At 46.0% G+C, this 12,037-nt stretch overlaps 1 protein-coding gene across 7 annotated transcripts in view; it reads right to left on the bottom strand.

Moving 5' to 3' along the window:
* Positions 1-945: 945 nt before the first annotated feature.
* LYN (LYN proto-oncogene, Src family tyrosine kinase) overlaps positions 946-12,037 on the bottom strand; it is a 124,668-nt gene continuing 113,576 nt past the window's right edge. For all 7 annotated transcript variants that reach the window (XM_030304318.1, XM_030304319.1, XM_030304320.1 and 4 more), the window contains exon 13: positions 946-2,437. In XM_030304318.1, coding sequence (XP_030160178.1) covers positions 2,235-2,437 — 203 coding nt within the window. In that variant the 3' untranslated portion in view covers positions 946-2,234. The remainder of the gene's footprint in view (positions 2,438-12,037) is intronic.

The following is a 12,037-nucleotide window of genomic DNA, read 5'->3' on the forward strand; positions in this document are numbered from 1 at the left end:
TGCTGTCCATGGGGTATGATGTGACAGGAGCACATCCTGCAACTGAGTGACGAGGCCCCAGGTGATGGAGGAAAAGATCACATGCTTGACTGGGAGGGAAAAGTGGACTGTAAAATGGCGAAAGGAAGCAGAATTGAGAAAAGAAAAACAGGGCGAAGATAAACTTACTAATTTTCTAGACGTTTCTTTCTGCTTTAGGGATTCTTTACACTTTCTCTCCATAGAACATGCTGGGTCATACGTGTGATTTCTGAAATGAAATGTGAACAGGTGGGTGAATCAAGTGATCAGCTGTGCAGACGTTCTATGGTGATAATATTCTCCCTCCATGAATATGGCATTTGTGAATCAAGAACTTTAGAATATTTTAAAAAGGACGTTTAAAAAAGATTGCACGGGGCGCCTGGGTGGCGCAGTCGGTTAAGCGTCTGACTTCAGCCAGGTCACGATCTCACGGTCCGTGAGTTCGAGCCCCGCGTCAGGCTCTGGGCTGATGGCTCGGAGCCTGGAGCCTGTTTCCGATTCTGTGTCTCCCTCTCTCTCTGCCCCTCCCCCGTTCATGCTCTGTCTCTGTCTGTCCCAAAAATAAATAAAAAACGTTGAAGAAAAAAAAAAATTAAAAAAAAAAAAAAAAAGATTGCACAGGAAAGTAGAATATTTTATCCCTTCCCCTAGGTACCCAACACCTAGGCGACACACACAAAATGAAATTCTAATGGTGCCTGCTAAGCCTATTTGAAAACAAATCCTATTTGGCCCCCATAAAGGGATAGCCAGACTGTCACGTCCCAGTTCTCCAATCTGGAAACGCTCAAAGGAATGGAGGTAGAACTTGTCCAAGTTTTTTAAACGATGTAACTGTATGGAATCGCCTCTCATTTTCCCCCAACCGGCACTCATTTCTACGTTGACGATAGTTGGAAATGTTGGACACAAGGAAAAAGCTTGAGATGTTACTGGGCCAGGTGTATTCAAATAAAATCAAAAAAACAGCAATATTAGGTATATACACAACAGCATAAGTGAAACACGATGTGATGTAGCATTTTCTATTCGAAGCTCACAGTAGAACAACTTAGTAAACAAGACCTCTCGTCTCCCTTGCTGCAGGAGCTCATTTGAGCCTTTCAGTCACTTCCGTTCCTTTCGTATCCTCGTATAAATAGTCCCACCCACACCTTACACAATTTAGAAAAGATGGCTGAATCACAAAAATAGACCCAAATATGGCGTTTTTACTTTCTCGAGTACAACGAAAATTAACATTCCATCGTTAAAATAACGTTCAAATCATTGGAAGCAATAAAGAGAATTCTTATGTCTTAGAAGGCCTTTTATAAGGCTCTGCAGAGATTAGAATCTTATTGTTTGACCCAAAGTACGTGGTCAAAAAAGTCTCTCAGATAGGAAACTGGGGAATTGAAAAGCTGGGCCGTTAAAAATATTCCTTCTGAGGGTACAGCAGTTCCTTTGGTTCTTCTCTCTTTCCTGGGAGGTCTGGGCCAGCCCTGGCCGTCGGTGGGGTCTGTGTGGCGACACACGACATCTGTGCACACTCACAAACCACACACACTCCTATAGGAAACAGAACAGGAGAGCACGCTTCGTGTCTGGGAGTTCCCAGCCGTCTCCGTGGAAGGAAAATCTTTAACAGCCTCAGACTTTAGGGGCAGGGGAAATCACTGCAATCTGGGAGAGACCATTTTAACCTTCTGACTTCAGCTGCAAAACGTAACAGATCGGATTAGTAATTTTTTTTTTCTTTTTTTTCTTTTTAACAGATAAGCCAAGGCAGAGAGAAAATGCAAACGAGGGTCGTGATCTGCGTCTGGTTACTTCGCTTTTTAGGAATGAGTTTCACTCTGCTACTGTTTGAGATTCACTGCGAGGGCCCCTGCGCCCATGAGTCCCACATCGAGTTGTAAACAAGAGGCCGAGGTGGGTGCCTGTTGGACGGAACAGGTGGCTTCTTCTCCGAAGGCAGACGTCGGTCTAGCGAAGCAAGGTTGCCGGCTGGGTGCGGTCCGCGCGGCTGCCGGTGGGCATCAGCCGATGAGAAAGAGAATACTTGCCCATGTCGAGAGTGTTCTTCCTGAGTAACTTGGCCTCGCTTTCAGGAAGCAGGGCCGGTAGATGATCCTAGCATGTGAAAGACTAGCACAACCAGCGACGGTCATGTTTTCCTCTCGAATGAGGCAGCCGTCCCAGCCGATGGCCACGAGCCTCCCTGGGCGTCAAGGCTGCTGCTGATACTGCCCTTCCGTGGCCGTGTAGAAATCATCCAGGACACTCTGTAAGTAATCAAACGTCGGCCTCTCTTCTGCCTTTTCCTTCCAGCACATTTTCATGATGTCATAGAGCTCGTCGGGGCAGTTCTCCATGCGGGGCATCCGGTAGCCCTGCGACAGGGCGGTCATCACGTCGGCATTAGTTCGCCCTAAAGCAAAAGAAATGTACCATTTAGCAACCTGACCGAGGGTCGAGCACTGGAGTGGTCTTTCCGCTCCCGGCATCCCACATCCACTCTTGAAGCGAGCTGTAGACGCTGTCATGGACTGAACGAACTGTGTCCCCCACCCCGGCCCCCAAATAAATTCACACGTTAAAGTCCTAGCCCTCCATCTCAGAACGTGACCACGGGGCAGAGATACGGCTTTGAGAGAGGTAATCAAGTTAAAAGGAAGCCTTGAGGGTCTGCTCTCACCCAATCTGACTGATGTTCCTTGTAAGAGGAGATTAGGACCCAGAGACACCAGGGACGTGTGGGCACCGAGGAAATGCCACCCGAAGACACAGTGAGAACATGGCCCTCTCCAGGCCAACGAGGAGCCTCAGGAAAAGCCCAGCCTGGCAGCATCTTGTCGCAGACTTCCGGCCTCCAAAACCGTGAGAAAATTCCTTTCTGTGGTTTGAGCTGTTTAGGCTGTGGTACTTCGTTACAGCAGCCCTTGCAAATGGATAGGGAGGCTAAGGAGGGTTCGGTAAGCAACTAAATAACGTGTAACTTTTACTACGAAGGGGATCAAGACGGCATTCGGTTTGCCAGAGTGAAAACGGGCAAACGAGAGAAGCAGAAGACAGAGCAGGTTCTTTGAATGACAAAAGGATAATGGACTTGACTGGCCTTAAATGATCTAGCCAAACCCAATTCTAACCCTCAATCTCAATTTCTTTTGCGGTATTTTTTCCAACTTCTACCTGTAATACACATACAAAAAAAATCATCCTCGCGTACGTTATCTCGTACCAACGTAGTTTTTTCAAATCAGCTTTTCAACATAAGTTTACTAAAGGAAGTCAAAATCCTTAAATCAGCCAGTCCAGTGGATTATGTCCCAGTCATGAAATTGTCCCCTAAAAAGACTTCAGTGCAGAGCTCACACTGACTCTAGAATGTGTATGTTCTTAACGTCCAGTGAGGGAAGGGGAGTGTTCGTCGTGTGAAGGGTGGCCTTTCATGTGGGCAACTGTCCATCTTTGATCCTGAGAACAGCTTTAAGGAAGAAAAAAGAACATTTCCCTCCGTGTTTGAAATGGGGTATCTACATCTGTATGTTTTGCCGACTGTGTGGATACCTTACCGTGTAGGGAAAAAGCTGAGTCATGCAGAATGTTTCCACATAGTATCTGATACCCGGCATACGAGGCATTCCATTCATTACAACAATTTCCTTTCCATTAGCCATAGGTTTTACCAGGGGCGGTCACTGAGAAGGTCCTAAGAGATAGCTAGAAGTGAAAGGTCTTTGACCAGATTTGAAACAGAGCCTTCTTGTGAATTTATTCTCTGATCAGTGTTTCTCAAATTGTGGGTCACTACATACATTTGATTTGAGATCAACAAATTGACCTTTTTTTTTTTTTTTAGGGAGCTACCAGTTTTTAAAAATACATTATAACAGAATAAAATAGAAAAGATCAGAATGCCCCGCACGTAGTAAAAGTTAGTGCGATTTTGTGAAACCTTTTGTTTTGTTTGTGGAGCGGACTTTCTGTTTATTTCTTACCGTGGGGCATGATCGGCGACCTTTGAACTCCTCTGCCCTTAACTAACCTTTCTTTTTCTAAGGACACAATGACTGAAGGCCCTGCATGGATTTTAAACCCTTGAAAGAAGACATCATTATTTCAGTCTTGGAAAAGTCCTTGCCTTTGAAATGGAAAGATCCAAGCCAACCTTACAATAGTTAGGATCTCCTGAAAGTTGTTTATTTACACGGTGAATTAATTTTGCTCAAGTCTTTTGAAACACTAGCTTCAGATATTTGTGTAACAGCAATGTTCTAATGGAAAGACTTCAACTTATTCTCATTGCTTGAAGCCAAGGGACCGATGTGCACCACTCTATTCATTTGGGTGTTCCAGTCTCCATAAATTATGTGACTTCAGCATTGCTCTGGCTCCTGTAACTAGCCAAGCTCACTTGGATAAATTTCAGCTGAAATCTCTGTATTTGCTTCTACTTGGGCATTGGGTGAGGCTCTGCGATCCTGGTAGGAGGATTACACCCAGGATGATAGAAAACGGCAGCTGGACCAGCAAACTTCTTAGGAATATGTTTTTCACTTTTTTTAAAGTTTATTTATTAAAAACATTTTTTAAACATTTGTTTATTTTTGAGAGGCAAAGTGAGACAGAGCTAAGTGGGGGAGGGGCAGAGAGAGAAGGAGACACGGAATCTGAAGCAGGCTCCAGGCTCTGAGATGTCGGCACAGAGCCACTCATGGACCACAAGATCAAGACCTGAGCCGAAGTCGGACGCTTAACCGACTGAGCCACCCAGGCGCCCCTAATTTATTTATTTTGAGAGAGGGAGAAAGCGCAAGTCAGGGAGGGGCAGAGAGACAGAATCCTAAGCAGGCTCCATGCTGTCAGCACAGAGCCTGATGCGGGTCTCAAACCCACGAACCATGAGATCAAGACTTGAGCCAAAGTCGGACACTTAACCGACTGGCCACCCAGGCGTCCCCTCTCTTCTGCTTTCTGCCTGGAGAAACCCTAGCTGAATAAACGGTCAGAACGTGCCCACAGAAGAGATGATTTTCTAGCCCGCCCCCGCTTGGCTCACTGCAGAGTTTTCTTTCCTCATTCTCCTCTGTTTTCCTAAACTCTGAAGAACTCTCCATGATGCAGATAAAGGCCAGGTGTGCTCCATCCTGCCTGAGGGAACTTGACTTGATAAGAGGACCAGAGAGAAATCTGAATGCACACGTAGATCAAGAAGCACAACGAGGCTACCGAATGACGAGTCTTACGGAAGAAAGGGAGGGGGGGCAGGGAGACTTCAACCAGACCGCAAGGTTAAACCTGATACTTGGTCCTTGCTCTGTTGTGTGAGGTTAAAGAAAGCAAACACCCATTGGCTGGTGACGGAAAAGCTAGCACTGGGCTCTGAGAGATGCAGAGATGATTAAGACAGAGTCTTGTCCTCAAAGGGCACGCAGCCCAGCGGGGAGGATGTCCTCAAGGAGAGGGAGGTGGGTGGGGAGCAGGGAGTGAAATCCGGAGTGGGTAGGAATTAGCAGAGACTGAAAGTTGGTGAAGGAGCACAGGGAGGAGAAAAACGCAGTGCAGCCGAGAACAGAAAAGGAATGGAGAGTTAGCAACTCTCTCCCCACTGAATGGGAGTCCGGCAGGCCCCAGAGACCATGAGTCTTTAGAGACAAGGGGCCCTCTGTGCGTGTGAGCGAGTGAGTAGCAGCTGCTATGGGACCACAGCCTCCCACCCCCTAATACTTCCAAAAGGGCAATTTTTTTTTCTCTTTCTTTTGAGCACCGTCTGTGACCAAGGTGAGTATTCACAGCAGATGAATTCCCTGATTCCACTTCACACGCTGGACGTGTCTGGTAAGAAACAGCCAGGAAAGTGCCTGGGTGGCACCGTCAGTTAATCGTCCGACATCGTCCGACGTCAGCTCGGGCCACGATCTCACGGGTTTGTGAGTTCGATTCCCTGCGCTGGGCTCCGTGCAGGCAGCTCGGAGCCTGGAGCCTGCTTCAGGTTCTGTGTCTCCCTCTGCTCTCCCCCCCCCCCCCCCCACTCACACTGTCTCTCTCTCTCTCTCACCAAAATAAACAAACATTCAAAAAAGAAACAGCCAGGAAAGACATGATGCTTCAGGAAACTTTGTCATTTTCAAACTTCCTTTTTCTTTGTAAGAGCAAAGCAAAACAAAACCCCAACCGCAAAGATCCCCTCTATTTTCTTTAGAAAATTCATATATGAATATGATTGCAGTTTGCTTTTAGGATAGGGAAGGAAGGATCTTTTGCCCCACCTCCTCCCCCTCCCCCGTTTAATGTATCCTAAAACACAAGGAGAACAAGAAATAGAGACTTCAGCTCTGCATTTGGTGAAACCGGGAGACATTTGTCACCCGGAGGCAGATGTGGTCTGAGCCAGGAGCAGGCACGTGGAAAAGAAGTACCTGGGCGAGAGGATCACCACCAACAGGCAGGGTGTGTCCTCCCGGCACGCCCTGGGGAACTTCCATATGGAGTCACCGCACACTCAACAGAAGGGTGACGTTGGTGGCCGCAGACAGACTGCACCCAGAGCCTGCCTGGCAGGTGGCCCACGTTAGCGCTGGAGACACTGAAGGCGACAAGCCCCACGCTCAGGAACGCCAGCCCCCGTGGAGGTGGGGGTAAAGTGCAGCCTGAAGGCTGAGGATGGGAAGACGGGACCCTCCCGACATACACCACAACCGGAACGAACCTTCAGGACACAAGCCAGATGCAAAAGGGCAAATGCCGTATGGTTCCATTTATCAGAGGTACCTGGACTTGCCAAATTCAGAGACGGAAAGTAAAACAGAGGCTGCCAGGGGCTGGAGGGCAGGGGGCTGGGGACTTACTACAGCTTAGGTCCGGGATGATGAAAAAGTTGTGGAAACGCAGGGTAGCGGTGGACGCACGACAAGGTGAGCGTACTCACTGCTACGGAATTGTGCACTTGAACATGGTTACCGTGGCAAACCTTACTCTGTGTATATTTCACGTACCATGGCAACCATGGTTACCGTGGTTACTCTGTGTATATTTCACGACAATAACAACAAAAAAATACAACCACAAACAACCACAGAAGACGCTGAGGCCCCCTCCCCAGTGCACCTCCCAGTCCCCCACAGGCAGGACCTGGAGATTCTCTTCTGAAGAAACTAAATGTTCCCAGAGAACAGACCTGAAGACACTGTCCCGGAAGGGTGCTGACTGGTGAGCCTGGACCACCGCAGACCTTCGTTCCCGTAAGACCCCTCATCAAAGGAAGGGTGGGCAGATAAAGCCTTCGAGCAGTACCAAAGGGCAGGATGACAGAAGCCACGAACAGACATGAGCCTCAACCTCCCCGTACGTGATCCAGCAAGAGAACAGAAAATGGGGAGGAGGAGTTTCGAGGAAGCTACCTATGAAGATTTCCCAGAATTTACGGCCGCAAGTTTCCAAGTAGAAAGGACAAACAGTTACTCAGAGTAACATAATGACCAATGACATTTCAGGGAGATAGAAAGATCCTGAGTTCTTCCATCGAAAAACAAGGGGATTCGGGACACGGGATGGGACTCGGAAGCCATCTGCTGTGGCTAAGCCACTTAGGAAGGCAGATTCGGCGGAGGAATCTGTTTAACATTCTAGGTGAAAGGTTTGCTGTACGAGCATTTACAACATAAGCAAATTCGATAACGGTACTTACTTAGTGGTTTAATTTTATTTAGGTCGTGAGTCTCTCAAGAAAAAGCCCCATTCGGGAAGAGTCCTAAGTATGAAGTACAAGCAGAGTATCACCTCTGAAGCCTCAAATTTTCATGACGGTGATAAGCTGTCTTTAGTCATTCAGTGCTCACACATCAATGAGAACAAGAGAATGCTTGACAAAAACCATTTCTCACCGCTCTGAGCCCAGGGGGGCTAAGAACTTTAAAACACAGCAGAAAATTGTTGAAATGGACTCACAGTAATTGAAAACAAAGGATTTGGGGGATCTGCCCAAAATAGGATTAACAGGTACAAAAACCTGTTTGTAAAAGGTGTGTTAAGAAAAAGACCTTTCCAGAAGTTCATGCCTCCTCAATGTATCTATTTCAACACAGAGAACTGAAATGGGAAATGACACTCCTACCATCTACCCTATATTTAGTATGTGACTACTAGCATTTTGATTTTACTGATCAAAATGGATTTGTACCTTTTATTCTCTTATTCCCAGAAGTTTGTTCTATGTGGGTGATAACCAGTTTTGGAACCCAGTCAACATGTGTTTTGGTACACCTTTAATTGTATCTGCATGAATATTTCTAGAATGTCTCTGTTCAGTTCCGCAGAAATTGATAACAATGGTTCCTATGGGGGCAAGGGGGCAAGGGGGGTTGTACGGCTGGAGGTTAGGGATGAAAGGCACACAGAACTGCCACCATATACTTCCCCGTAGGTCTTGAATTTAGAACCATGTGACCATATTCCTCCTTAATGGTAAGTAAAATGGGGAACATTTACTCTTAAGAGAGACTAGTATGAGTATAGTATTTTGAATTCTGAGCAACAAATATTAAAAAAATTTTTTTATGTTTATTTATTTTTGAGACACAGAGAGAGACAGAGACAGAGACAAGCAGGGGAGGGGAAGAGACAGAGAAGGAGACACAGAATCCGAAGCAGGCTCCAGGCTCCGAGCTGTCAGCACAGGGCCCGACGCGGGGCTCGAACTCACAAACCATGAGATCGTGACCTGAGCCGAGGTCGGATGCCCAACCCACTGAGCCACCCAGGTGCCCCTCTGAGCAACAAATATTACAATGACTAAAATTCGTGAAAGTAAATGTCTTTGAGGAGCATGAGGCCAGGGAGGCAATTTTTCATTAGAAGTCTCTCCATACCACCTGGTTTTTTGATGAACATATATTACTTGAGCAAGAATTGAAATATTTAATAAAGACATAATTTTTTAAAAATTAGAAACATCAGAAGTTTATCAAGAAGAAAATTAATATAACCTATCATTTTACTGCCCAAGGATAGTAACATTTTGGTATATTTCACCTTCTGGTCTTTTATTTATTATTATTTTGTTTATTAATGTGTATTTTCGAGGGACAGAGTGTGAGTGGGGGAGGGGCAGAAAGTGAGGGAGACAGAATCTGAATCAGCCTCCAGACCGAGCTGTCAGCACAGAGCCCGACACAGGGCTTGAACCACGAGATCATGACCTGAGCCAAAGTTGGACGCTTAACTGACTGAGCCGCCCAGGCGCCCTGTCTTTGATTTCTTTTAAAGTACATGTTCACTTTATATCTGACTTCCTTACTTCCTTTTTGTTCCCTCCCTTTCTCTTATTCCCATTAATTTTACAAACCACTTTTAAAAAAGTGGTTTCTAAACCACTAAAAAAAAAAAAAAAAAAAAAAGCATCTCCAGCACTCTTCCAGGTAGAGAAAATATGCCCAGATAACTCAATTATCAGTGGGGTCTCTCTCCCACAAGAAGTTTTATAGCAGTGATGGATATGGCCTGTGTTGGCAATATTCACCAATTTCCATGTTACCTGTGAATCAAGTCCTCTGATATTTAAGTAAATAGGATTGTTCAATTCTGCTCACATCTCCTAATGCTGGAAGCTCTCATCTCCTACAACCCTCACGACTGGAACACCTCACCAATCCAGAGTTCCTGACAGTATCTCACATCCCCTGTCCTTACAGGGGACAAGCTATCTGGGGGACAAGCTATCTGGGGGACAGAGCAATCAGTGCTTTCTGGTTGGTCTTACTGTATCCCCCCCCCCCCATTTTTCTACTGCTTTACTTTTCTTTTTCTTTTTTTAAACATTTTTAATGACTTTTTTTTCCCCTAAATATTTTTAAATCCTGGGCATTGAGCACAGTAAATAAGAACAAGGTATTCTTGGGGTTCAGGCCTGGGGTTCAGAAGCAGCTCTGCAAGGGGCTAGTGATTCAGTTTTGGGCCCGAGTCTCCTCTGAGCCTCACAGGCATCGTCTGTATGTCGCTGTGGAGCATGTCCTACGTATCACATATCATTTTATGAAGTCAAATGTTTATCTGATCAGATTCAGATTATACACGTAATTTACAGTCTCTCCGTATAGATACAGATCCGGATGATAGATACAGGTATGTCATGCCAGATATCAGGACTGATCCAGAAATATTTTCCTTGGGCACCTAGGTGGCTCAGTTGGTTAAGCAAAAGACTCTTGGTTTCAGCTCAGGTCACGACCTCACGGTTTCATGAGTTCGAGCCCCACGTTGGGCTCTGCACCAGCATCATGCAGCCCACTTGGGATTCTCTCTCTCTCTCTGCCCCCTCCACACTCACACTGTCTCTCTCAAAATAAATACATTTTAAAAAACATTTTCCCCATTTTATAGTAGTGTTTTCATTCACTTCGGCATTTAGAGCGGGGTTGGCAGTTAGAATATGAAACGTTGGTACAAGAAGGATTTCATGGGACGGTCAGCCCACCACCTGAGGCTCTCCCCTCCCTGGTCCCCTGGTCCCTGACTTCTCTGTGGCTCATCCCAAAACCGCACTGAGGGCGACCAGGAGCACGAAGGCCACGTTGCTACTCTGTCCACAAGTTTTTCTCATCCATAGCACGGTGTCTGTCTAGACGTTAAATGGCGCGTCATTCGTTCGTTCATTCATCCGGCAAGCACCCACTGAGACCCAAACCACGGGGCCTCAGGAAGTCATACAGTGGCTGTTTCCCCTGTGGGTCACCGGACCCTCCAGACAGCCCTGTGGCTCCCTCCTCAAATTGCTGAGTCCCTGCTGCCACCAGGATCACAGTAGACAACCAGCTACCCTCCTCCCCTACTCACTGATCTTTAAGCTACTCCATAGCCCACTGCGCCCTCTGACAGTCCGTCGCCCAGTTGACTGTTACCAGTCCCTTCCTGCTAGGATATCAGCTCTCAGAGGCACAGGAGCTGTGACTGTGGCATCCAGGCACCTCGAGGTGCCCGGCGCCCTCAGATATTTTTTGAATGAGGGAACGATTGAAACATTAAAGATTTAACTGTAATTTCATCGTATCACCGATTTTGCAAAAAGCCGAACATTAACAAAAATGCGGAGGCTTTGGGAGAAATCCTTCTTCCTGCATATTCAGGCACGGATCCTGGGAAAAAAGGGCGGGCCGGCACAGTCTGGCTCCAAGGGCTTCGGGTGTTAGGAATCTAGAGACACTGAATGGATGGCCTCACATTCAGTAAGTTACAGACTGGGAAGATCTTTCACCGAGAAGCAGAGGCGGTCCCTTCCTGAAGAGGCAGAGACTCCAAAGTACTTTATACAATATAATCTGTTTCAAAACTAGCCCAAAAGCATTGTAAATCCTCACTGTTGTGTCTGTTTCCTTCTCTGACAGGTGCACTGCCGAGGAAGGGCGCCTGTGTCCCAAACGTCCTCGTAACAGCAACGCCTATGAGGGTGCCAGGCGCCTTCCAGGCATTAAGTGGTGGAATTAATTAGAAAAACAAAGGGAAGGGGCGCCTGGGGGGCTCGGTCAGTTAAGCATCAGGCTCAGATCATGATCTTGTGCGCATGCGCATCGGGCTCTGTGCTGACAGCTCAGAGTTCGGAGCCTGCTTCGTATTCTGTGTCTCCTTCTCTCTCTGCCCCTCCCCTGCTCCCACTCTGTCTCTTAAAAAATGAAATAAAATGTTAAAAAAAATTTTTTTTTAAAGGGAATACACATTCAATCAAAAAATGAAAAAAAATGTTAAACAATTTTTTTTTAAAAAAGGGAATACACAATCAAAAAATGAAATAAAATGTTAAAAAAATTTTTTTAAAAAGGGAATACACATTCAATCAAAAAATGAAATAAAATGTTAAAAAGAATTTTTTTAAAAAAGGGAATACACATTCAATCAATACACATTCAATACACATCAATCAATAAAAAGGCAGGGAAGTGTCTAAGCCTATTTCAGAACACTTTCCACTAAAGATAGTCACAGTCAAGTTCTAGCACAAAGGGCTTATTCTTAACTTTTGGGATGGGTTTATTTTTTT

The sequence above is a fragment of the Lynx canadensis genome, chromosome F2, assembly GCF_007474595.2.
Source record: "Lynx canadensis isolate LIC74 chromosome F2, mLynCan4.pri.v2, whole genome shotgun sequence".
NCBI lineage: Eukaryota > Metazoa > Chordata > Mammalia > Carnivora > Felidae > Lynx > Lynx canadensis.